Raw genomic sequence first — 26,836 nt, forward strand, 5'->3', positions numbered from 1 at the left:
TTATATACCACAGCCCAAAAATTCAAATAAGCATCAGAAATGAGTTCATTATTGGAATGTAATTACCTACAAATTGCAGACAAACTCCTGCACACTGTCTACATTTCAGACATAGATTGGCAACTTATCAGTGTCCAAACATTGCCAATCTATTTGTGCAATTTAGCCGGTGCTCTCTCCCTCTTTAGCAACTTTTGGTGAAAAATATAAAATGAAGATCTGTAGAAGTTCAGTTTCCTTTTTGATACTAGCGATTATTGAAATCATGGAAACTGTATCATTTAAATTATGTTGTATCGAAAAGTAACCAAATATGTGAAAATATTGACAACCTTAGTACTCCTCTGTCATGGACTCATGATGATCCTGAAATAAAGGAAAACTAGTTCATGTGTTTGAGGGAGTGGCTTTGACAGTGCTCTGGTTGGATACTTTCAAAAATCATACTTTATTTCATCTTAGTTTTTTCAAGTTTTCTACCAACTCTGGGTAGCCCACTCTAAAGCACAGAATGTATATGAAATCATTCCACTGACTCATGTTCCATCTCTAGTGTTGTAGTCAAGACCACTCTAACCGAGACCAAGACGTACCCGAGACTGGAGTGCTCTGAGATCGAGACCAAGACCAAGACCAAGATCATAAATATAAATGAAAAATCATCATCTTGTGTGCAGCGGGCGTGTCACTCACTTAGACTGTAACAACTTGAAGGTTGAGGCCGTAACCGGGGATAAGAATCCAACTCCAAATTAATTGAAGTTCTTTGTTCTTTTAGAAAGAGGCGGTTTCCTTCTAATCACAGTAATACCATCGAAAAATAGTATATCAGTGGTGGTCTTGACCCGTATTGATTATAATCCGGAGTCCTCCCAGTAGAAATGCTTTCTATTCCGAGACCTTAAAAAGTGGTCTCAAGACCATGTCTTACGTCCAAGACCGATTTGGAGTGCTCCAACACTTCCCATCTCCTCTCTGTCATGTTTGGAGGGAATACAGATCTTTGATACGTAACATACCTCATGTAGGATCAAGTATTGACAGGAACAACCGCAAATGTTGAAGTAGGATTAAGAACATTTTAATAATCAGGATGTAACCAGAGGATCAAAACACTCACCCACAAACTTTCCTATTTGACGCAGAAATGTCAGCTTTACAAACAAAAGAAACTCTCTGAAGGTGGATCCCAAAGAGTCTGTGAGGACTAAACAACAATTTGAAACACTTCTTGATAAAACCACTTAGACACGAGCAGGGGTGGACATTACACAGACTATTTAAGATGTTCAAAAGATTACAAACTATAAACTTCCTGCCTTTCATATGTGCAATATCTCTACAAAAACATACTTCAGGCTAAAGTGAATCGTACTGAAGGCTGGTTTAGATACAAATACTATAATACAACACATCACAACCTCCCCCATTCCAATGTCCAACTTGATACAATCCAGATTGGCCACACCTGGAAGGTAATAATGCGTTCATGTGCGCACGTTCATGAGAGAGCCCTCCTCAACCAGGAAGTTGACCTCTAAGAGAATTAAGATTTATAATCAAAGCAACAAAACAAGAAAACAAACTAAAATAAGAACATTCTCATTGATGCACATGTATTTATCAACCAAAGTGGATCATAACTGTTGCCGATTAAAACATATCAAACAAACAACCACATATACAACTTAAGCTCCAGATAGTTATTACTACACCAGAGAGCCAGCTGGTCCTCCTTCCGTCCGAATGTACTTTGCCATGAGGCATGAATGTAAAAGAACATGCACGCCTCATCCACGTCCAGCACAGGCGGAAAAGTGACAGCAAACAATCTCTTTTAAGATTAAAAAAAAAAGCAGGATTTGATTCTTAAATAGAAAACCCCGTTTCAGCTTTAACCTTTTTACCAACTGCTGAATGTGAGGTGTAAAAGACATGTTACAGCTCCCCATCTGCACCGAGTAACTCATTGACCACTCCAGTGAATCTTGTCTCTCAACTGCATTCTAATGAAATCGTGATGTTTGGTGATTTAAATTAGGACTTGCTTATGCCAACTTCCGATGCTCTAAAGGCAATGTTTGATTCTTTAAACTTCACACAGATAATCAATTCTCCTACAAGGCCAAAAATCAACACTCATTGATTTAGTTTGAACAAACGTGTCTTTGAAATAACTTACTTTTATTTACTATCTATATGCATTGCCTTGGACAGAATATTCCAAATTCTAGTTTTATGCTGATGACAGCGCCATTTACTTCTGTGCACCATACACAACCACAAGGTTTCTCAAATCCTCAACATGCATTTGGTCTTTATTCTAGTTGAAGTTGTCAGCTACAACTTGATCAACTCAACGGTAAAAAGAGCACTGTCTATGTAGGTTCTTACTAAACGGTTGAGAAATTGACATGGTATCTTCATTTCAATACTTTGGGTTTTTACTTGATGACAGCTTGTCCTTCAGGGCACACAGTCAATGTGTTGTTTTATTATAGGAATAAGTCCTGCTTCTTCTTTTATGTAAAAAATAAATGAGTAGAGTCCATCTTCTTACCTGTCCTGGATTTTGGCAATTTTTTCCTGCAGGGTCAACCTTCCTGTTTGATGCCACCCCACTCCCACGCCCACTCCCCATGTGATGTCACAACAATGATGACATGTAATGGTACTGCGTTTAGGGATCACACAAAAAAAAAACAATTCATCAGTCAAGAAAATAAACTTTTTCCATCCCCCTAAATTCCCCCTGTCATTAACATAATGAATATTGTAATGTTAAAGCATTGGTATCTTAAAGTATTGAAGTATTGAATGGTTTTACAACCTTTGTGATCTATAAAGAGATTGATATTAACAGCTTTGTCCAAACTCTGTACTCTCCCTGTTAGGAGAGTACAGAGCCCTAAATCATTCACATTTCATCCTGAGTGCACCTAAACTTCAGGCTCTATGCTAACATTGGCAAGAAAAAGGCTTTTATTTTGAAGGACAGGATAATGGGTCTGATTGTGTGACTAGATTAAACTTCACAGTGGCTGATTCATACGACTGACAGACAGAGAGGTAGAGGCAGAAAACAACGTTTTTCATCTCTGTGTCACTTTCACGATGAGACATGGTTTATTTATATGATTTAATGCTTTACGTGCATGTGTAGCAAACTGTACAATGAAGGAAATCTTCAAGAAAAGTGTTAAAGTCGATCTGGAAATCACATCATCAACTTACACACACTGCATCAGAGTCAGATTGATCCTCCTGGCATCTTTTCAAGAGGGAACATGGTTGTCAGAACATCATACTACAACATCACTTTGAAGGAAGTCTCTCTTCCCTGTGAGTGCATTTAGTCTGGTCTTCAGTGTTTCCTGTCTTATTTAGTGATGAGTGCCTCTTGTGTCATCTCTAGATTAACCTGTTGCCCATCTACTGTTTTACATTTGAGACCATGGCCCTTTTCCGAATTGTCACAGTTCAGTATGCATACTGCAGTATGCAGTATGCAGTTACGTACTATTCAGTATGGTGTTTCAGTATACTGAACTTTCGTGGTCATTCAGTATGCATTTTTTGGGTCCACCTCAGTATACTGAACATTTCAGTATGGATACTAACTTCAGGGTTTCATGCAGTATGGATCGGATGCGTGCTTTCAGGAAATTAATTGTATTTTACCACCCACAATGCTGTGCGAAATTAAACGTAAAACGTCACTTCACGTCCGCCTCCAAATCAAAACAAACGAGCGTGGATTAATTGAATACATTTTGAATCTAGAGTTAAAGTCCCGACTGAAATCACTACTTTTAATTAACAACAGAAAATATAACAAATGTCTGCATTATTATAAAACCTTTCCCCCTCTATTTAAATAATGATTTCACTATTTAAGTGCGTCGTTATTTGTTTATTTTACTTTATATTCTGTGTATTGCTGTCTTTCATTTGTACTTTCCTTTATGTACTGTATGTTATTTAGTTATTTAATCTGTCTTTTACTTGATTTACATTGTGATATTGTTTTGTTTACCTGACTGTATATGCGCATTACTCTTCTTGAATAAAGCTAAACAAAAAAATAAATAAAAAATGGGTGGATGCGGCCGGTTCAGGTAACGTAAATGATGTCACTTCCTTACTGAATGAATCAGACGAAGTAGGAACAAATATCTGCCTACTGTGTGTGTATACTGAATAGTAGGTACTAATAGTATGCAGCACGGATAGTAGGTACTGACTACTGCCTACTGAAAGATTGAGTATGTACTTGGCAATTCGGATACGGCCCATGTCTGTAGAGTTTCCTGTTTTATTTTGTAGTAGTTGTCCCCAGTGTTGTCTTGTCGTACTTCCTCCCTTTGTCTGGTTTCCCTCCATGTTGATTGTCCTGATTGTCTTCACCTGTGTCCTTAGTCCCACCTGTGTCTGTTTACCCCAGTGTCTGTTTAGCGTGGTTTCACACTCAGGACCCTTGCCCGGATCCGAGTACGCTTGACCCCAAAGTCTAGTTAATTTGATCAGGGTGAGTCTGCTTGAAGAGGTGGCCTCCATGTGTACTCCAGTATGGTATGTGGGAGATGTGAACACATCTGTGCTCAAACAAGGAAGTGGACGACTATGACAGATGCGATCTGCCTGCACCTCATGAAGCGGCTTTCTTCTCTGTAATGCTCCGTCCAACATTTCAGCGTTGTTCTTTCTACGTCATGTCTTGTCTCCTGCTGTGACAAACTCACTATTTGGGGGAAGGGAAGTTTTTCCTTTTTTAAACTAAATTCAAGGGCCTCATTCAAACTCATCCACTGGCCAGTCCTCTGGTTTTGAAGAGCCCTTGACTCGATATGACTCTTCAAAATAGAGGTATAAGGGGGTACGGGCTGAAGTCTTTTTCTTGGAAATGGGACACCATCTGTTATGTCATATTTTTCTAACTTTATACACAGGATTTGGATGACAGAGCAAACAAACAAAAAGATATGCAGAATCCTTGGAATCAACATAAAACTAACAACCCCCATTGGGGTGATTTGTACAACAGCTCACAGTAGAGAGGGAAAATGTCACCAAACAAAAGAAACAATGTTAAACAATCAAAAGGTGCTGAAATTATTCAATACTACAAAGAAGACATAAATGATAATAAATATCAGGGGTGTCCCCAACTGAGGACTTACATCGTTCCTGATTGGTCAGATTTTACCTCGTCAGCTTATTATCCAATGATAGCCACGTCATTAAACTGTTTGTCCTCTCATCTTGGAATAACAATTTACTCTATGATAGAACTTGTTCCATATTTTTGTCTCACTCATTAAGTCTTCATTACGGTGACATTACAATATAAATAACACATGCCCATTTACAAAACAGCAGGGACACATTGTGCACAGTGTGTGTGCAGATTCGACCACCACAGCATTTTAATCCATGGACCCTGACAGGTATTTGAGCTTTTAAACGTTTTTTTTTTTTTTTTTTTGGGGGGGGGGGGGGGGGGGGGGGGGGGGTTTGAGGCCATGAAGTAAAAGAACAGAGATTTATTCAACTCTCACATTCTATTTGTAATCAATACGTAAAACAATCTTGTTATATTATGATGTCAAATGAGCCCTGAATGTTTCTTTTACTATAAAATCCACATTCAGAATCAATAAATAACACATGTTATAGTTTTTTTATTTCTTGAATGTTCTTCCAGTTTGTATAGGTTTATATAGTGAACATGGTTAAACATGGATATGATTTTCTTTCTCCTGATAAAAAAGTCACATCTTTCTTTCCTAAGCCGTCCTTAAATCAGATCTTTAGTTTTGTGTCTGCAGCAGAAGCTTCTTCAGTCGTCAGCGTGTCACACACAGTGGAGAACACATGGATAATAACCTGCACAAATATTACCATTTGTTTGAGTTTGTTCAAAGCTTGTAAAGGACTTTCAAATCATGCTGTGAATACTGCTCTTCTGCTGAGGGATCAAGGGGGTTTTACTCGCGTCTTTGCAGTATTTGCAGTGAAATCCTGAAGCCGTCTGAACGAGGCAGAAGTGTGAGACGAAAGTTGGTGTTTATCCCAGAGTGTGAAAGGATGGAATCAGAAGCCTTAGTCACTTCAAATGATGAAATGTTTTAACTGTCATGTCAGATCATATCAAACCTTGATTAGTGTTACTTACCTTGTGTCAATCTTTTTCTGGTTTATTAATGGCTTCATCGTTTCTTTTAAGTTCTTCAGGGACTGACTCTGTATCATTATAAACGAGGGTTACCCATCAGTGATATCTGGAATATAAGTAAAGGTGAATTAATTCAAATGGGTTTTATCCTGAACAAAAGGAAACACATCTTCTTCCCTTTAATTCAACAAAATCACATCATTCATTAAACTATTTTATGAAAATAAGCAGTGAGGGTCATTGTACCAGATCATGAGATCTTGCATGATTTCAAAGGTAATCACGTGTAAATCAAAGCCTTGACAGTTGGATGGATTTCTGTTTCTACATGAGGAAAACTAAACGCATAACACCCTCTCTTCATGATGTGGAAATGGTTGTGAAACCGTTGAAAACTGGTCTCTCCTTTTCAGGTCGAGTTTGTAAACTATAGAGTCCATAATACAGATTTTTTTAAATCCTAAAAATATCAAACATGTCAGAAGTTATCTGTTCAGGTAGAAGACTGGATTGTAAAGCCCTCACATTACAAGATATTCTTTGCTAAACATCAGTCATGACATGTTACACAACCACTAAAGACACAAACATGACAAGAACTGTTTGTTTTATAAGTTCCAGTTTTGTTGGATCATTTTTTACAGACTTTGGGTCTGTACCACGAAGCAGGATTCGATGTTAGTGAGGTAACTTCAGGGTTAACCCTGAGTTTTCAGTCCTACGAAGGTCGTTCACTTCTTACCTGGGTCGCCATGGTAACTTATTATGCACACCTAACCTGCTCCAAAGCAGGTTATGTTGGCGATAAGAGGTCAACCTGGGAAAATCTCCGCCCACTGACCAATCAGATCCCTTGATAGTGGATCTCTGGGAGCTGATGAAGAGAGGGGGGAGGAGGGAGAGAGAGCCACAAACACTTCATGTGTCCCATATGATTTTACATTATAGATTATTATGAATAGCTTCTCATGTCTTTGAAACATATCTTCATATTTTATGTTTAGTGTCTCCATGCCCCTCTGTTTATTATCATCAGATTTGCAGCTGAAATATAACTTCTGAAACGCCACATGAAAGAGTCAGAGCAACACATCCATTTAAGGGAAAAAACAGGAGTTATTATCGTCAGTTCTAAGGTGAACTAACGATGGGATCAAATATAATAGGCCGTAGTTTGCACATTAATACTCGCCGATGTTTCTTTTTTCTGCCCATTGTCCTTCCTGCATTTGTTCCTGCGGCTGTGTAACTTTAGACTTTGGGAGCCTGTTTGTCTTTAACTTCTTCATATTATTATATAGTTTGTTCAGCGTTTGTTAGGTATGACGATCTGCTGACTCAGTGATGATTATGATAGGTTATAGGAACCTAACTCCGCCCCTTTTATGTGAATGCGGTCTTGGAAACTCTGGATTTACTTATCAGGTTGATAACAAGCTTCATGTTACTGTTAGGCACAATCTCTTATGTCAGGGTTAGTGAAGACAGAAAACCCAAAGATATCCTGGGTATGTTGAACTCCCTTCATAGTACAGGCCCCTGATCTGCCCCAAGTCTGTGAGACCTAAGGCAGACATGGGTGTGATGTTTATATTTTTAAGAGCTATCCTGTCCAACAGATCCCTGAGCAAAGTCTCTGAGGTTACAAAGGTTTGTGTCATTGTGGCTCCAACAAAAACTCTTACACTCTGATAAACTGTAGAGGTGAAGCTGATATAAGGCTAAACGCCTGTTCATCAAACCCAGGGTGTCTTTAAGTTATCAGGCTTCACTGAGCCGAAAAAAGGAGAGAGCACATACTGGTTACCAACAAGTCAGCGCAAAGTAGCCATTAGCTCGTTCACATTAAGGCTGGCTACACAGTCAACGATTTTAGGACCAGTGTGTGTTCAGAGGATTATAGTGTTAAAAATCGGTTAGTAAAGAGGTGTTTTTGAAGCATATGAACAATTTCTTGATGAACAAATGAACGGACAGGACAGGGGGAAATAAAGTTTGATATCATTTTAGACAAATCTGAAGAAGCTCATCACATCATAATCAGGCTAACAGCAACACAGCTGCAGCTGCCAGATGCAGGAAAGACAGCTGGCACACACAAAAAAAAAACCTGCAGAGTGTGAAAGTTACAGTTTATAATATCACAGCCTAAGTATCTGTGAATGAGAGATTTGACTGTCGTCACATCTGTGTATTCCAGAGAATTAATTTGTTTCTCATTAGTGTTCCTGGGTTGTGTTTGGACTTTTGGAGCGAGAGTGAAAATGTAAGTGAAAACATGATTCCAATATAAACAAGGTTTAGTTGTCTGTGTACGTTCTCAGTCCTTTAGGGTTTAGATATGTACATTATTGTTCAACAATAAGTCAGTGTGAACTTCGGTTCAAGACATGAACATCTGTCCACCAGACTTAGTAAAAAAAAAAGGTTGATTCAAACTTTGTGGTAAAACGTGTCACTAACAGTATTTTCTGTATTATGTATAAAAACCTACAGTGACTGTTTCAGTGAAAGTGAATTTTATAGGGTACATTTCTTGTAATCCATATGGGGTTCATATCTTATTTAGAATCTTTTGGGTGGGGGGGATCTGAGCCTTTAATATTTCTCAGTTAACCTGATGTGTTTTATTTTGCTGAAAAACACGAATCACCGGCCTAATAAACCTGCACGAAGCTGGGATAGAATTCAGAAATGAGCAGCAGTGTGAGTTTCTGCCGTTTCTTATTAAGCCACAAGATGGCAGCAAATCACTTCTGTATAGAGAGACTGTGTTGGTCAGTCATTAGTAAGGTGTCTGCAATGAAGATTTTAAAAAATCCAGATGAACATCAGGAGTCTTCTCAGATGTTTCTGTGCTGTCATACTGTCATTACAAATATAATACATATTAATATAAAAACATGGATAATAAAATCCATCAAATGCAGGCAGTATGTGATGGGAAGGATTTCTTCATCAACACCTTTGTGGGGTATCCTGGCTCCGTTCACAACACCAGAGTGTTGAAGAACAGCAGGATCTACAAAGAGGCTCTGTATCCTCCCTCAGGTGAGAGACTAAGTTAATACAGCCCAATCTCTTGAGAAATGTAGATACATTCATTGGTGGTTTCCCTCTCTGTGCAGGATTCTTTATTGTAGGTGATGGTGACTGAAAGACCTGTGGCCATCATCACCCAATAAGAGCCACTGGAAGGGAGGGTGTATAGAGCTGCTTCAACCAGGATCATGTTAGGTACCGCTCCAGTACTGAGCTCTTTCTTAGTCAATGTAAAATGTTTAATTTGATTACATCATGTCAAATACAGAAGGAAGAAGTGTCCACGTTGAATATAGACCTCTTCCAGACCATGCTCTGGTTCATCAATTTCCATTTCCCCGGCAGGATTGATTCACTTACTATGATTTGAGTTTTAGTCCTTTTTCAGTAATTTGAATAATGCAGCTCCATCATTAGGGTTAACACTGACACATGAATCCTTCACGTCTTAAGAAGGATGATTGGGACGTATTGAAAATGTTTACCTGTATGGCACACAGCATGGAGTGGAGACTTTGGCAGACTGTCGTCCTGGCGCAGGTGAGTCAATGTTACTATAAAGGAGCCGATTAGAGAAAGTTTTCATAATTTAACAAGATTTAAATTGTTAATAGACTTGATCCAAGACAAGTTTAAAAAACAAACTTTTCAAATGAATTATGACATTAGAACAGGGGCACAGATGGACTAGTGCAGGGGTTCCCAAACTTTTCAGCCCGCGACCCCTAAAATAACGGTCCTAGCACCTGACCGAGCTCAGGTCTGTCCACATAGAGATGACGAGCGTCATAAAGAACCAAGAATCCGAAAATGTGACGTGAGTTTCACTGTTAAAAACAAAACCTCTGCCTTGGATGGAGTGAGAAAGACAACTTAAAGGAGTAGTCATGTTGAAAGTAGAAAACGGTTCACCTCTTAGGACAGCTTTCATTCAAATCAGCAGAATTCATACTTCAGCTTGTCATCTTCCATAATGACTTCATATCAGTGTTTTTTAATGTTTATGAGCACTTTCTAAACGTCACAACATAGTTATGTGCAATAAAAAAAGATGGAAGTATGATTATAGTCCTTAGTATCAGTATAAGTGTACAGTATGATATGCATAATTATTCTGTTACCTGCTGTGTCTGTGTTTCATTGAAGCCTGCTGGCAGTTCATGTTCTGTTGCCATGGAAACATTCAACTGGAGCACTGAATGGTACAGGAAGGCTTATTTTGATTTCTGTAATACAGCTTATGACACAAAGAGCATCTAGTGACACATGAATCTGTATCCACAGGATTCATCAGGTGAGTAATTGTTCTTCCTACAGCTACTGTGTCTCTTTTTCTGGTTTATCCACTTTGAGTTAGCCTAGCCTAGCTACTGAAAACAATGTTGTGTGGTAAACTCATTAATTGGGTAGCATTTAATTGTTTGACATCATTTGTTTCAGAAACTTTAAGGCAGAAAATATCTGCATGTTGGGTGAGGCTATCAAGTTAGGCTATGAAGCCCAGGACTAGAAATGTCACGGTGTCAAGAGTAAACATGGAAAAGGAAAAATAGAAAAATGTTCAATTTGCTGCAAAACCAAATGTGACTCTAAGAGGACTGGATATTGTTTTGTTGGACACATGGCAGAGAGAGCAGGGGGTTGGGGGCTAGGTTAGAGGTTTCTCCCGTGGCCCACCTAAAGGCTTTGTCCGGCCCTGCACAGAGCCACAGGCATGCACATCCCGTGCCCTATGCATCTCTTCACAGCGACGCGCGTCAGGAGCTGGATAACCGAGATCAGTGAATGCTGGCAAGAGATGGAAAGAAAAGGTGGAGGTCAGGATATTGCGATGAAATCCGCTGCACGTCTGTCCGATTCTCACAGCTGAAAACTGAACCTGAGCTGAGCCTGGTAACGCAGAGAGCAGAGAGGGGGGTGGGGGGGTGGGGTATGTGATGGAGGAGTGTGGATGATATGCGCGGAGAAGACCGCCTCGGGGTTATAATTCAACACCCTGCCTGTGCATATTGTGACTAAAAGCAGGAGTGGAAGGTCAGAGAGAGGAGAAAAAGACGCCATCACAGCCCCCCGTATGTCCGCTCCGTCCTCCTGATGGACCGGCCCGCTCAGAGACCGGCAAGCCAAACCCACCAGAGTGACAGATATAAAGCCCCCGAGTGTGTCCTCAGATCAGCATCCTCCTCCTCTTCTGCCGCTGTCAGACCTGCACACTGACTCGGATTAACCATTGTGTTGTGTTACCAGGAGAGCAAGCAGACGGAGCAGCCATGTCTCATGGATGGGGATACGGAGCACATAACGGTGAGGATGTTTTTTTAATGTGCTGCATGTTAACAGGTTAACAACATGCTGCCTTTACCCTGCTTTATTTGGTGTAGTGAAGACAGTCTATTGTGATCATCAGTGGTGCATTAACAAACAACACTGTCGTTTCATAAAAGCCTGATTTACAGTATTATACACTGCAAAAACTGAAATCTTAGGTGTGTTCATTTTAGTCAAAAACAATCTGCAAGCAACATTTAAAGTTGAATTGAAGTTTTTTTATTTCGAACATTTAAAAAAGGAAAGAAAACTTAACGTAACGAGACATATGTCCAAACAATGACAGACATCATACAAAATAAGCTTTCACATATTAGCTACTTTAATTTACACCTCCCAAAGGGAGTGAGAACTAATCCTATCTCTTCTCCGTTCATCATTCATCATCCTCTCAGTTTCTTCTTTTTGTACAAAGCCTACACATTATTTTTTCTGAACTTGTCTAAATGTATTACTAATTATCTTTACCATACAAATGATATAATCCTTAATATTTAGCCAACATTCAAAATTTTTACATTAATTTGTGACATTTCTTAAAATTGAGATCAAAATCTTATTTCAACTACTTTTTTCTTGTGCCATTGGCTGACTTTTTTTTACTCATTACAAGAAATTCAGGTTTTAGTTTTTGCTTGTAGTCATTGGTAGTAGTAGGGAGGGGGGGGTCGACCACCCTGCAGGGCCCCATGGAGGAAGGGTCCATTATTGGTCCTGTATTAAATTAATAGTTTTTTGTTTCTCTCTAAGTCGTAGCTTTCATAAGGAAGGTTGATTCTGAACGCTTCCTTAACTCTCAGAATGAAAACAAACATTTAAAAACCTTTTAGATGCTTAAAGATAAAAGATGCAAAAATGACAAAGTTAAATTCATTTATAGGCTATAGTGTTTAATTTAAACTGCAATAGAGTCTTTAAGAGTGTTACACATTTTGGGATATTTAAAGTCGTCATGTACCAGACTTTTAAAGTTCAGTACAATGCAGATAAATATCCAACGATAAGTAGAAGAAGAAGAAGAAGAAGTAGTTCCTTACACAAGCCATCGGGTAATGTCTTACATCATGAATCGTTTCAAGGATGTCTCAATTTTGCACGCATTTTTGCAATTTAGACAGCAAGCAGGAGTTTGTCTGTCATTTTTGATGGATACATTCGTCTCTTACACACCGGTGTTATGAAATAAATGTAGTTGTTTTAAGTTAATAGGTACTTTTAGATATAGATTTAAGTGATCATTTTTAAATGAGTCCTTTAACATTTTGATGACCTTAATTTAAATACTTTAACGGGTCATATATTTGAGGTGTGGTTATTATCTCTGTGTTGACTGAGGCGGAGGTGGAGGGGCCCAATGTGGTACCTGCTCACGGGGTCTAGAAGTCCTGGAGACGCCCCTGCTTGTAATATCTTGAAATGAAATGTTGATCTGCGGTTATCAGGTGAATGGGTTTTATATTTAGTGTGATATTTTTCAATAGAAATAAGACATTAGAGTTTTTGTTGCAGGGTTGGACTTTACTTGAACTTAAGCACTCATACTTTTCTTTTTTTTTTCTGTAATTAAAAAGGTAAAACTGTTAATAACGGCTCTGGAGGTCGGTGTAATATCATGTTTAAAATGAAAGTCAACTCCTCCTCCCCGGAGTGCTTTTTCACCGTGATATTATAACTTTCATTGAATTAATTATCAGTCTTCAGTGTCTGGTAAAGGGGTGGGGTGTTAGTGGCCCCATGCGGCCCCCCTCCTCACTCAGTGCAGCTCGGGAGTCAATTTAAAAATCAATCAATAGTAAACATGAGGAAACCATGAAGGACTCAGTACAACACAGTGCACACACACCAAATGGATTAAAGCATTAAAAATAGAAATGTTCTTATAATAATATTTGACTATAGGATATAGGAGTTACTGTTTCAGTAAAACTCTTTTATGAAGACTTACTGAATGCTTTTAAAAAAGATAGATAGAAATGCCAGTGAAATTTACTTGGTCGTTTACATGGTAAATTATCAGTTTGTTGCACTGATGAAGTTTCTTAAATGTCCTTTCATTTAATTGTTTTTAATCGTGTGTTTAGCTTTACATGGATTAAGCATTGCTATTTGCGTTTGGAGTTAATAATATACATTTTGAAAAAACATATCTTTATTAAAGCTTCATAATGTTTGCTCCATTTGTTTATCACAAGACATTATAATTCTTGTTTTAACAGTTTGGCCCTCTGACATTCAGAACAAAGCTAAAGTTGTCCTCTCGGTGACCAAAATTGCCTTCCCTGGTCGAGAATATTCAATTTGAAATTAACTATGGATCATTATTTAAAGGTGGTGTCTCGAAGTGTTAAAAAATGATCGATCCGGTTGTCAGAATTAGCGATGATGCTTTGACTCTTTATGATGCCACGTCTTTTAAAATTATAAAATCTCTTTAATTTAAATCATGGATGGTATCGGAAAGGACAGAAGCTTTAAATTACCTTCATATTTAGCCAGAAGCTGTATGACAAAGAGAGCACTGTCTAAAATGTACAAACACTGATAGAGATTGGCAACGTATTTGTGCAAGTTATACAGAGTGTATTTTTAGCAATGAAAACTAAGAAATTACCAACTATTTGGTGTCTATAGGACTTATATTTCTGTTGCCATGGTAACAATCAGGTATCGATGTTGTTTGATTTCTTTACTGGAATTATATTGAAGATTGATAATCTGGTATCGTGACGACCTTACTTATTTTTACATTGCTCTCAGATGGACTCAAATTGCAACAGAGAGGAAGAAAACAAGGAAAAATCTTCATCATAAATATAGTGGTTCATTAAAAGAGGATGATGTAGAGATGATCTACTGATGTCACAAATAACATAAAAGTAATAACTCTGACGTAGCGTTTTTTATTCCCATAACATTCATTTGTAGGACCTGAGAAATGGGGAGAGGATTATCCCGTAGCTAACGGGCCGAGACAGTCTCCCATCAACATCGTCCCCAGAGAGGCTCAGTACGACTCGTCTCTGAAGCCTCTGAAACTCCGTTATGACCCCTCCAACGCCAAGGGCATCCTGAACAATGGACACTCCTTCCAGGTGGACTTTGTGGATGATGAAGACAGCTCCAGTGAGTACAGATCTGTGATAACTCAGAAACACAAAACACTGGTGCACACATGTAAACGTGGTTATCCTTGATTTTTTTTTGTATACTTGTATCATCCCTGCACCAAAAGATTATTTCTGATGCAACAGTAAAAGCTTACACAACATGGACAGTTATGTAATAGTGTTGGTAATCTGTATCTGTTCATCTGGTTCTTGCCTCCACCCTGCTGTCTTTTCTGAAGCAGATAAGACAGCATCTGATGGTGTCAGCGCTCAGTGGACCTCACTGTGCTGCACTCACACTTTCTACATTCATCCAGCACTGCTGTGATAGAAAAAGACAGTGTATTAAAAATAATGGCCTCGGAAACCTTAAGATACAATACATAAAGGAAACACTCTGAGATTAAAATCTTTCGCTTTCTGCTCCCTCTATCTGCTCAGTGACCGTCCCAAGGTTTAATTCACACAGCATATACAGTAGCGCTAATGATATTCAGGCACAAATACGCTGCGTGTAGTTTGCTCTGGTTTTGTCCCTGAATGTGGAGAGAAGTGTTCTGCACCTTGACTCTGCACAGAGCTGCACTCTCAAGCTGACGGAGCTCAGTCCTGTTCACATAAAGATAATGAGCTAGGGAGGGGAGGGGAATCTTTTAAAACTTGATTGTGAGGGCCGGACTTGAAATATGTGTACTATAGCACCAAATATTGTTTTCATTGATTGAAAGTGACTCTCCCTGACCTTCACTGATATCTGATGTTAGTATGTGTAATACAAATGTTTCAGATTCATTTAAATGTATGTAACAGTCGACAGTAAATCTCTTGAGTGTGTCTTTGATGGCTCTGTTGTTTTTCTTCAACCAGCTCTGACTGGAGGTCCTATTTCTGGAACGTACCGTCTGAGGCAGTTTCATTTCCACTGGGGAGCCGGTGATGACAGAGGCTCCGAGCACACTGTCAACGGGATCAAGTTCCCCTGTGAGGTACTGACGCTGCACCTGCTTGTGATGGAGATTTACACACACATCGTCACTTCAGTCAGGAGAGTAAATGGCCTGGACTATTGGTGCTAATGGTGGTATGTTTAGGTCTTTTTCAACAGACACAAGCAAAACGAATAATGGACTCAACAACAGCTTGTTATGATACTCAGGTTTAAGGTATGGCAGTGACTCCTAGGGCCCCACTTTGCACAGTGATTTGGGGTGTCTGACTATGTTTTGGTATTTCCACGGCACACGATCTTGGTGCAGAGCTCAAAGATGATGGATTATGCATAGGTGTGTTTTGGTTTAAACCAATCAGAGTGTCAGATCCCATTCCCTTTAACTGCCAGATACACCTACAGGCGCGCAACATCAGAAAAAAACACCAGAAAGACGCGGTGAATTATCTGCATGAGGCACAAAAAACACAACTTCATTGATTACTAAACTTTCTGGACACACTGACAGGATCAAACAGGATCTATGTTAACTTGTGTTCTGTTAGCTCAACTTCAAATAAAGGGAGGCTGTGAACATTTATTTTGTTTTTTTCTTCGCTGAAATCCTCCCGCAGGAGAAGTTAGTACAAACAGAAACATACGCTCAGGCCTCTGTCCCAATAAAAACTCAATTTGATTATTGGTTATTTAACTGTGGAGTAGTGCATCCTGTGTGTGTGGATTAAGAGTAAATCAGCAGGTAATAAGTGAAGCGGGGTTCACACTACAAGATAATCAGGCTGATTATTAGCACAGATTCTCCTCTTCCCACAATCCTGAGCAAAGTCCTAATTTTGTTCTAATGGTTCTAAAAATCATCTTGTTAGGGGATCCTGTGGTGTGAAGACAGTGATTAAATCTGCTCAGAAAGATGTCAGGGCCGCCCCAATTTCAAATGGGAAAATATCTAACATGTTCAGTATTTACCTGGATTGTCACGTTGAACGAAACCTTAGCCGATTAGGAAGCGAGCTGACTGAAGAAGGAAGAACAACGATCACGACAAATCAATTTTCACTCACCTCCACCTGATTTTGTAACGTGTATAGATCACGTTCACACCGGCCTTATGTCTTTATTTTTAATTACAATTCTTTGTTTGTGATTTTTTTGTCAAAAAGTAGTCCAGAAACAACCACAAATTCTTCCTGCCTGTCGTCCGCCATCTTTGTTTACCGGTGCTCTAAAGTTATGTTTGACCATTTGAAGATTCAGCGAGATAGCCATTTTTCAGAGTCAGGACTCTGGCTGATAAGGTGAGAGAATCTGTGATCTGTGTGGAGAGCAGCGATGGTACTACCACCACACAATAGGACTGAAACAGTTTGATCTATCAGTGTTTGTCGTCATGTGTTAAGATTTTAAAAAACCTTTTTGTTGTGGGCCTGGCATTAGAGTCCTGTATAATCACACACCACCATGTTGTTCAATCATGGAGTCATATTCAGTTGATTGTCTCTTCTGAACACTGTCTCATTGTTTTAATCTTAAGTATTGTTCATGTTCAGTTCTGGATAAATGACCCGCTCTCTGCAGCCCGTGTCTTTAAAGTCAAACTTTTTTTCTCTGTAGCTCCACCTGGTGCACTGGAACACTAAGTACCCGAGCTTTGGAGAGGCAGCCAGTCAGCCTGATGGACTCGCTGTGGTCGGGGTCTTCCTCAAGGTGAGTCATGACAGATTTCAGCTGGAAGTGTTTTTAACTCAAACTAAAACACAGAATGGTAAACACTTGGATGAGAAGGGGTTTGATTGTGTGTGTTGTGCTTCAGATCGGTGCTGCCAATCCCAGACTGCAGAAAGTTCTGGATGCCCTGGAGGCCATTAAGTCCAAGGTAAAAAGAAGAGGAGCTTTTCTGGTTAAAAAATATGTTCATGATTGATTGATTGACATCTCTGATTTGATTGTTTGTTCAATAAGAATTTCCTTCCTCACCCTCTCCCTCCCTTCCTTCTCTCCTCGATGGCTGCAGGGAAAACAAACGACCTTTCCAAACTTTGATGCAAAGACACTCCTTCCTGCTTCTCTGGATTATTGGACCTATGACGGCTCTCTGACCACGCCCCCCCTGTTGGAGAGCGTCACCTGGATTGTCCTCAAGGAGCCAATCAGTGTCAGCCCTGCACAGGTACTTAACATGTCTCACACACTTATTTCTATGAAAGCGATGCATATCATTGACTGATCCGCCATCTTTCCCTCCTGTGATTCTTTATAAAAGAAACATGGCAACGCCGGCTCTCTGTGACAGGTGCCACATTGTGGATGTTTGTACATAGAGAATAATGATTTCAGCATTATCGTTGTATTCATTCACTTTCTCTTCAGATGGTCAAAGTCTCAATGTTGCTCTTCTGACTTTGGCATGTTCATGATCAAAGATATTATGTGACAACAACAAAGATGTGTTTTTTTTAAAGCTCAGGACTCAATCCGCTCTGCCTACTACTACTATCCCCAGTTTCCTATATTCACTGTCCTATCTAAATTGGGGTAAACAGATCTCTATTTTTTTAAATCCCAGTTTTGGCTGCCTAGGACTTCACTTGTATAAAAAAAAGATCAAAACAGATATCTGTATCATTTGATTTTTTTGAATTGCATCAAATTTTTTAAAAATCTGGTATCATAACCAAGCCGCAACCTCCGTAGTTGAAAACGGCGCCAATGCAGACGTGCAAAAATCTGAAGTCCATCCAGTGCCCACTTGATGCTGGCTGCAGAAGCACCATGTGTGGATCAAAAAAACTAAATCATGAAGGAGTAGTGTTATTCATAATTAGGCGCCTGGCTGACCTGACAGACAGGCAGGCACGGTGATGACTTACAACCTGCCTCATCTCCAGTTCTTTGCCTGGTGTGAGGTTGACTGACAGTAAGGTTGACAGAGCAATTCTCATTCATTCCTGCAGAAGGGACACAGTCAAAATGTTCCAAATCCTTATAACTGACAGACTAAAACATGTTTACATTACTGGCCAATCAAATGAAATATAGGGGATTTTGACAAGTTAGCTAAAGGGTAATTGCTGATGGCTGTTTGGAGGTTGACCAACTCCAGTCTGCATGTTTGCGTTTCTTTGGGCAAGATGACCATAATTAGAATGAAACATTACGGCAATAATGTCCCATAGTGTATCCCATAGTCCTGAAAATGAACAACTCCAATAGGATCTTTGAATAAGATTTCCATAACCCGTGTCCAGGCCTGCCACTGGAACATGTTCAGAGCACTAATACTTCTTGTCAGGTTCAAAGTCTGCAGAGAAATATCTGAACCACCCGACTGCTTACCTATAAATATTGAAAACGTTTTCATTGATTTCAAAATTGCTTGTTAAAGTCGTAGCTACAAACATGACAACTGAAGCTTCAGATTCAAAGATGTATGGAGTAAATAGAAGAGATGTGTGGGGCACCGGAGTGCAGCAAAGGCTGGAACAACAAAGGATAACACAAGGAGAAACCTTAAGGCCACAGCGACATGAGTTTCTGTTTTGGAAATAGAAAGTTTGCTCCCGCTCTGAATAAGGAAGCAAAAATTTAACGCTGAACTCTGTCTGGAAGGTCAAACAGCGACTGAAGTGAAGCCACAGCTGGATTACACACTGTACAACATTTAAATATAGCTATGTGGGTCATCATGTGAGTATCAAGTACATGTTTCTATGTGCTGGGACGTCCACACAAAAGCCTGTGTGTATTTGTGGCGGTTCTAAATACAGACGTTTGTCTTGGCAGCTCATCTTTTGTGGGCTCACCGTGTAACTTCAGCTTTTTCAGTCATGTAGTTTGCTGAAAGCGGGAAGTGTTCAACTTAAAATCAGAGAATGAAAGTGTGAAGGTTCAGAGAATCTGAGGGGGGAAATAAAGGCAAGCCGTGTGATTGCAGAGAGTTTTGATACAGCTGTACACACACACTGTAGACTTCAACTTGTTGACCAAACCAACAAATATCATCAAGGTTACAAGTATATTAGATCAGGGCGTGTCGGAGAATGGAGTGCCTTGTGTTTCACTCAGATTACTCTAACTGCCTGTATCTCCTGTGGCCTGTTTGCACACTATCTCTTCACATAATTTACGTCGCTGCACTGTATCTTCATATGACACACGCCCCCCGTGAAGAAGAGGAGGAGCTTTTATACTCAGCTCTCCCTGCGTAAAGCCTGGATATGAATGATATGTGATTGTACAGAGGAATCTTTTAGTGTAGAAATGAGTAAACCAAACAGTGCGACACATAACTCAAATCCAGAGTGCAGGTCTCACTGGTATATAAGACGCAGTCTGTTTTTGGAGTCTCTGAGTGAAGAAAGGATTACGCTGTCTTCCTGTGTGCGTTCAGCATCAGTAAAGTCCACATCATGCAGCTTCTGAGCAGCTCTGTTAGTATTTTCACCATGTGGAGTTTGTGATCCTGCTGGCTTCAGGAACGGTATGAGCTCTCAGCCTGTGGTGAAAGTTGTAAAATGACGGACACACAGCCTGCAGGTCGAGCTGCACGACTCTGCTGGCCACTTGTGGAGTCTTTTCAATCCAACCAGAACTTGACAAGGTTTATTTACTTTTTTAATGAAGGATTATCACCACATGAAGGAAGAGAAGATGGTAAAAAGTGACGTTGCCTACCTGGCACCGTATCCCAGCATGCTTTGTGCAGCAAAGCGGTCGCTCTCAAAACACAATAAATTGGGGTATGATGTCATCTGCATTTATCGGTAATAACGGCACGTGTCTTTATACTGGTATAGTGTTTGAACGGGTATATATGACGCAGCTCACTTTTTAAATGAGAAAAAAGGTGTTGAAAGTGTTTCTAACACTGAATTTTACAATCCTTAAAAACTCTGTGAAATGTAATGATTGCTGAATGGGAATTGAAAACCCATTCGCTTGTTTATCAGCTTGCATGAGGAGATGTTGCTGATGCTATAGAATTGCTGCTTTAGTCATGCCACACACATACATACACACACACACACACACACACACACACACGCATACACACACACAGAGGTGCCGTGACATAATCTTCTCAAAACTGGTCTATTGAAAAACGTAAATCCTTCACCTTGTTTGAAGATAAAGATACATTTGTTCATGATAGATCATAGCGTGCTGTCTTAAATGTGACCCTTGTTTTGGTGTTTTGAAATGAAAACTTAAATGTTTGTGCATAACGAGAGGAAAACAACCTGATTTAAAGCAACAACCATTGAGGGCGCTGGGGTGAATTCAGGGTGATTCTTGTTGTATGGACCTATCTAGAGATTCAGAACGGCATATTAAGAACATAAAAAGCATACACACTAGTTGTTTCTATATTGTTTCCTTATTGGTAAAGACTTCTTCCCGATTAAACACGATGCTGTGCTATCCACACAATGTTTTGGTGGAAAGGACGACATAAAAATAACCTTATTCCAAAAACAAAAATGTTAAATGTATTTTTTTTGGTTTAACTTTCCTTACTGAGTAGTACGTCACATTCAAGTTTCCATCAAATACATGAGCTTTGATAATGTCATGACCTTGTGATGAAAGCGTTTGTTTTTCTGGACACCTGGTGCTCGCCTGCCCACCTGTGTGTGGTCACACCAAGTGTTGTCATATCAAGGGATATTACAGATAAGGCTCAGGGGAAAAAGGTAAGGCTTCAAGGTATACCCTTCGTTATCATACTGTCCCCAAACACCCTGAACTCGCCCTTTATGAAAGCAGATTCAAAGATAACGATGCCTTCTCACTCTGATCATGAAAACATATGTTAGTTTTCCGAAATTTGATGGGAAAAAATGTCAGTTTATCTGTGTTTTTGAGACAGTTTCAATATTTTCACAAGAAGTTGTGTAAGTGAACCTTTTTAGCTTTGCCTGCAGATATTCTAGGGTTATAAAGAAGTGACAGCAGAATAATCTAAATGTATTCACAGATGGATCATTTCTACACAGCTCAGAGGGTTTATTCTGTTAAGGACAGTACAGAAGTAGTTTCAGAGTCAGGAGTATTCTGCAGCACCATGTGCACATGGGGGAAGACAACCTAACAGGGTGGGGGAGTGGGGGGAAGAGGTGTGCTGCCCTGTACACTGCATTGAGCTGACGCTGAACTGGACCAAGTGAAGCAGCTGATTGCATTAAACACCGATGGCTGATGTTAGAAAATCATTTAATGGGATGTTAACCTCAGTTTGTGCAGCAGTGGAAGAAACATGACTGTTTACTGATCTGTTCCCTCCTCGACATTTGGCCTTCTGGGGAAACAAGAGCTCATGGGAATGTTTCATCCATCTGGTTTCTAGGCAACAAGCTCTCTGTTTGACATTCGTACTTGAGAGATGATTTTTAGCTACAGAAATGATTTGTTTCTGATTTAATGTAACCTTTAATTCTAAGAAGGGCAAAGTTTTAGAGAGAGATGATAAATCAGGCAGAAGGTCAAATACACAGTCAGACAGAAATCAGTACATTCAACATTTTAAAACCAAAAGAGAACATCCTGCGTGGACATCTTTGCCTGTTTTCAGTTCAGACTGTCTGCGCTTGTGGAACTTCCCAGTCACTTTAGCGACACGCTCAAGTGAATGGTGGAGCAGTTCACTAAAGTGGTGATGCATGATGGCAGCTGTTCGAATAGAGCTTGATGAATAAATACAATACCTGTCCCGTGTAACTGTAAATGAAGGCCAGCCCACTTTTTCATTCAGGATACAGTGACCAGTGGAGTAGTTGCCTCAGTAGATGTACTGAGACTAGAGCTTTAGGGCGTTTCAAATTGGGTAGGATTGTTTCTTACCATGCCCGAACAAGATTGCTCCCCCTCCCCTCTCCCCCGCTGGTCTGCATTCACATTAGTAGTATTCTTCAGTGCCTTACGTATGTACACACTCCGATACAGCAGGCGGCAGTATGCACATAGTTTTTTTGCAAATCCGCGATGAAGCTTAAAGAAGAAGTAGCAACCATGGTAACCACTCGCAGGCTGAGTCCGTCCTGCTATGTGGACATCTTTATTATTTCTAAGACACTTACAACCACCCTCTTCCTACTTCTACATCTATCATGCAGCTCAGAGGACAGAATGGGTCTGTGCTGCGATTATACAACGGTTTTTGATATGACAGAAGCCGTTCAGAATTTTGTCATGTAGCGGTCTTTCTTGTTTGAGCACTGTTGTGTTCACATCTCCCGCAGACCGTACTCCAGTACATGAATCATGCCAGAGACCACCTCTTCAATCGGACTCGGGGACGGTGCCTGAGTACTGTACGTTTGTGTTTAAACTAATCAAATAAACCGAACTGCGGGGTCAAGTGTACTCGGATCCGGCTTGGGTCCCCAATATGAATGTTGTTTCTGGGAGCATATTAACAGAGTGTCATCACAAAAGCACAACTGAAAGGGTACCAACAAACTTTCCAAACCAAAGAACGTCTAAAAAGAAAACCAGACAACAACTGAATCAACTTTGAGATGCATATCATCACTTATAATTGATCGCAGCGTCTTGTTTTCAGATGTTTATCATCACTCGTCTGCTGCTGGCTCTGCCTTACAGAACCCTGAAAGTGAAACAGTACAGGAGGGGCGGGGGAGCTGAGGGATGAAGGACGTGTGTCTGAGGAGAGCATTGTTTTGATCTGATAATCTGCTCTGAAAGTCGCAAAGTAAGCCTTTAATGATGGAGGCTGAGGCATGTTTATCGATCACTTCTCTGTAATCCAAAACTGACGACAAGATTAAAATATTTGCTTAATAAAGAGTCGTGAAATTAATTCTGTTTCTGTCTAAATTAACTGAACCTCATAAACAGAGGCCTGTTACATGTTAGAAAAAACACATTTCAGACACTTCTTATCCAACTCAGGTACTGACTACTTTAATCATATCTCTCTCTCTCTCTCTCTCTCTCTCTCTCGTCCTTTGTTTTTCATCAGATGGCCATGTTTCGTAGCCTCCTGTTCACCGGAGAAGAGGAAACTCCATGCTGCATGGCCGACAACTACCGCCCCCCTCAGCCTATGAAGGGCCGTCAAGTACGCGCCTCCTTCAAATAAACCCTGAGTAATCGTCAAAGCTTTCCTGCCCCTTTACTATTCCACCCCTCATTTCTTTAACCTTATTTTAACTCTTTTCCACATGCAATGTTTCCTTAGCTCATATGTGCCCCATCCATTTTACGCCTGGGAAGTGGAATTAAAAAAAACATCCACTTAAACTTTCTATGACAAAGACAACCTGGATGTATCATGATTCAAAGGTCAAAAGTGATTTTCAAGCTTTGACACTGTTGAGACACGCTGTGAAGTGAGTCTCAATCTGAGATGAAATTCCTTTTTGAACATGACAAATATTTGATGGCCTTTAAGGCTCACCTCCTACCTTCAACCATACAAATCAATGCTCGCTCACTCTCTTATGCCTCATTTCCCCTGCACAGCTAAAGGTACGCATCATAATGACAAGACTAGTGTTGCTAGGAACCCTCCTTTTTTTGTTTTTCATTTGCAGATTTGCAGATTGTTCCTTTTCATTATCGTCAAAAATATAAAGAATTGCAGTCAAGATTCTCAGTTAATCTTTTAGAAAGTATAAAAAGGTGTTGCCTTGTTTGAAAATTAATTGCCTTGATCATCCTCCTGAAGCTTCTCTCTATGCATTTCATTGTATCTCGCCTCACGCCACAGACAGCTGCTCAGATCATAGTAGACTATTTTTTTATTGACTCAGTCAGTTTGGGACAAAGTGATCATCACGAGATCTGGCTAAACATTTTGGTGATTTCTTTTTATTCAGACAGTAGGTGGGAACTTCAGCCTCCACCCACCAGCTGACATTACTATGCAATTAGCTCTTTGGACTTGTAATCACCTCCTGATGGCAATGCTGAAGACTGTTCCAGTATGATGTGAACAGGTATCTGCAGATTGTTCAGACTGAGGCCGTGTCCACACTATAGAGTCTAAAAGACAAGGCTTTAATGTTTTAAGCTTGCTCAACTCGTCAAATATGGCAGCTCTGTCAGCCCTCACACTGAAAAAAATTACTTTTGGTTACCTAGGAATTCTATTGTTGTTGCCGTGGCAACAAATTAAGTATGGATATTGTATGAGTTTGACCAGTATCATAACATCCCTGAATGTAAGTTTGTGTATAACTTCAGGTATGATATTTTCATAATCAGGTATGTTTATTAAATGTAAAACACAGGTGAGTTAAGAAGGTTTGTGAAGTACAGAAGCTCGAAAGTTATGTTGGTTGGTCGCATAAGTCGATAATGTACATCAGCAACAAAAGTTTGTCAATTTGGTTAAATTACTTTTATGTTAAACCTTTTTAAAACCCAAACAATTAAAACGCTGAAATGAAATATTAAATCACAATTAATTATTTATGCTTTTATTTTGTATTTTTGTACTGCCTTAAGCTAAGGGTACTTTACTTCCTGTTTGGATGCACACCTGATTTAATTTGAAAGGAAATAAGGGCCTTTTGATAGACCGAAGGTTACAACATAAACTTTATCACAGAAAAAGGTCCTCGTAACCGATTGAAAAGTAAAACAGCTGAAAAGGACGGTATAAAGGGAAATGTTTGATTTCTCATTTGACTGCTTTAATTTAATTTTGATAAAGATTGTTTTTAGATTGTGACATTTTGAAGCATATGGCTGCTGACTGAGCTGCTGTACATGATGAGAGTGGGACCATGTTGTTGTTTTTTCCTCTGTGTATTCTTTCCATCAACTTGAATTCTTTTGCTGTTGTCATGGCAATAGCCAGTTTATCGTACTACGAGTGTCTCTAAATGTGACTCCATGTTTTTATTCTAACTGAGACCTGAACTGCCTCTCACCACAGTGCATTAAACAATGTTAACAAGACTCATGTTGGTAAATTAAAGTGATGAATTTATAAAGAAGTGTTCATGACCGACGACGCTAATGTTACTTTTTGCTTTTTGCGATCATGAAGCAGCAGTTTCCCTTCAAGAGTCTCACTTCAAACTGTTGTCACAGAAAGAACAGGTTTTGTGTGCAAATGTGTCATCACTGGAAAACGGTGTCAATAAAAAGTCATAACTTAATCACGTCTGAAAAGTTTTCTCTTCTTTACAACGTGTGCATTTCTAACTAATTTTCCTAAAAAGTAGAGAGGGTGTAAAATGTCTAAAAAAACAGACACACATTTAAAGGTCACATATTATGCAATTTACACTTACCCATGGTTTCCTTCACTAATACATGTCCATAGCCTGTCGACAAACCCCACAATTATGAGAAAAGTCCATCCTCTCCGATTTTTGCCTGCTCCATTTTTCAGAAAATGTGTGCTCAAACAGACCGTTTGGAGATTTTCCCTTCATGACATCACAAAGGGCAGTAACCCCTCCCCCAGGTGGGTGACACTCCCACAGCTAGGTTTGTTCTGCCCTCTGAGTCCGCCTTCTCCCTGTAAGCGATAGGGCATGGAATGAGGAAGCCCAAGACATCCAAGCCCTTCCAGAGAGGGGGGCGTGGTCAGACACAGCTCATTTACATATTTAAAGGTACAGACACAGAAACAGCCTGTTCAGAGCAGGGCTGAGTAGAGGTGGTTTATAGACATGATCAAATACAGGATCAGAGTGGATTTAGAACAAGAAACTTCACAGACATGTTTTGGGGAGCTCTGAGACTTATTTAAACTGGTTGAAGAGGAGGAGAATATGTGACCTTTAATGGAAAATAGCACTAAGACATTATATCTGAAACGTTTTATAGTTTTTGAAAAGTTATATGCCCATGTCGTATTTGGAAGCCAATAACATATTTCAATAAAAGTTGGGGCAGTGGCAAAAAAAGAGTGTAACATTGGTGAAATGCTTTGAAAAACATACCTGATGGAACATCTAATGTTAATCAGGTTGACTGTCAAAAGATTAGTAACATGATGGGGTATAAAAAGAGCATCCTAGAGAGGCGGAGTCTGTCCGAGGTAAAGATGAGGAGGGGTTCACTACCCTGTGAAAGACTGAGTAGTGCATCACTTTGAGAATAATGATGTTATTGTTCAAAACATGAAACACTCTCTTGTGCCTCTTGAGGGTGTTTTCAGACAACAAGGCAGTTTTAATTTGTAAGTCAAATTTAAGTCAGGGACAAAATGCAGGGAGGTGATGAGTCTCCAAATATCAGTTTCAAATAGCTTCTATG

General features: G+C 39.7%; 2 protein-coding genes across 2 annotated transcripts in view; both read left to right on the forward strand.

Moving 5' to 3' along the window:
• Nucleotides 1–26,836, forward strand: part of LOC132978695 (epidermal retinol dehydrogenase 2-like) — a 489,977-nt gene that overhangs the window by 195,056 nt on the left and 268,085 nt on the right. The gene's annotated exons all lie outside the window — the stretch shown is intronic.
• cahz (carbonic anhydrase) lies at nt 11,166–25,732 on the forward strand. Its single transcript, XM_061043953.1, has 7 exons — nt 11,166–11,521; nt 14,471–14,668; nt 15,520–15,638; nt 17,213–17,305; nt 17,412–17,474; nt 17,613–17,768; nt 23,580–25,732. The coding sequence occupies exons 1-7, from the start codon at nt 11,488–11,490 to the stop codon at nt 23,697–23,699; spliced, it is 783 nt and encodes a 260-aa protein (XP_060899936.1). The 5' UTR covers nt 11,166–11,487; the 3' UTR covers nt 23,700–25,732.

This window comes from Labrus mixtus, chromosome 8 (genome assembly GCF_963584025.1).
Source record: "Labrus mixtus chromosome 8, fLabMix1.1, whole genome shotgun sequence".
Taxonomy (NCBI): Eukaryota; Metazoa; Chordata; class Actinopteri; order Labriformes; family Labridae; genus Labrus; species Labrus mixtus.

Bases quoted from the DNA above. Each gene is read 5' to 3' on its own strand.
- cahz (XM_061043953.1), top strand. From the start codon at position 11,488: ATGTCTCATGGATGGGGATACGGAGCACATAACG. The intron at 14,669-15,519 runs GTGAGTACAGAT...TTCTTCAACCAG, and splicing joins GGATGATGAAGACAGCTCCA to CTCTGACTGGAGGTCCTATT. The intron at 17,769-23,579 runs GTACTTAACATG...GTTTTTCATCAG, and splicing joins TCAGTGTCAGCCCTGCACAG to ATGGCCATGTTTCGTAGCCT.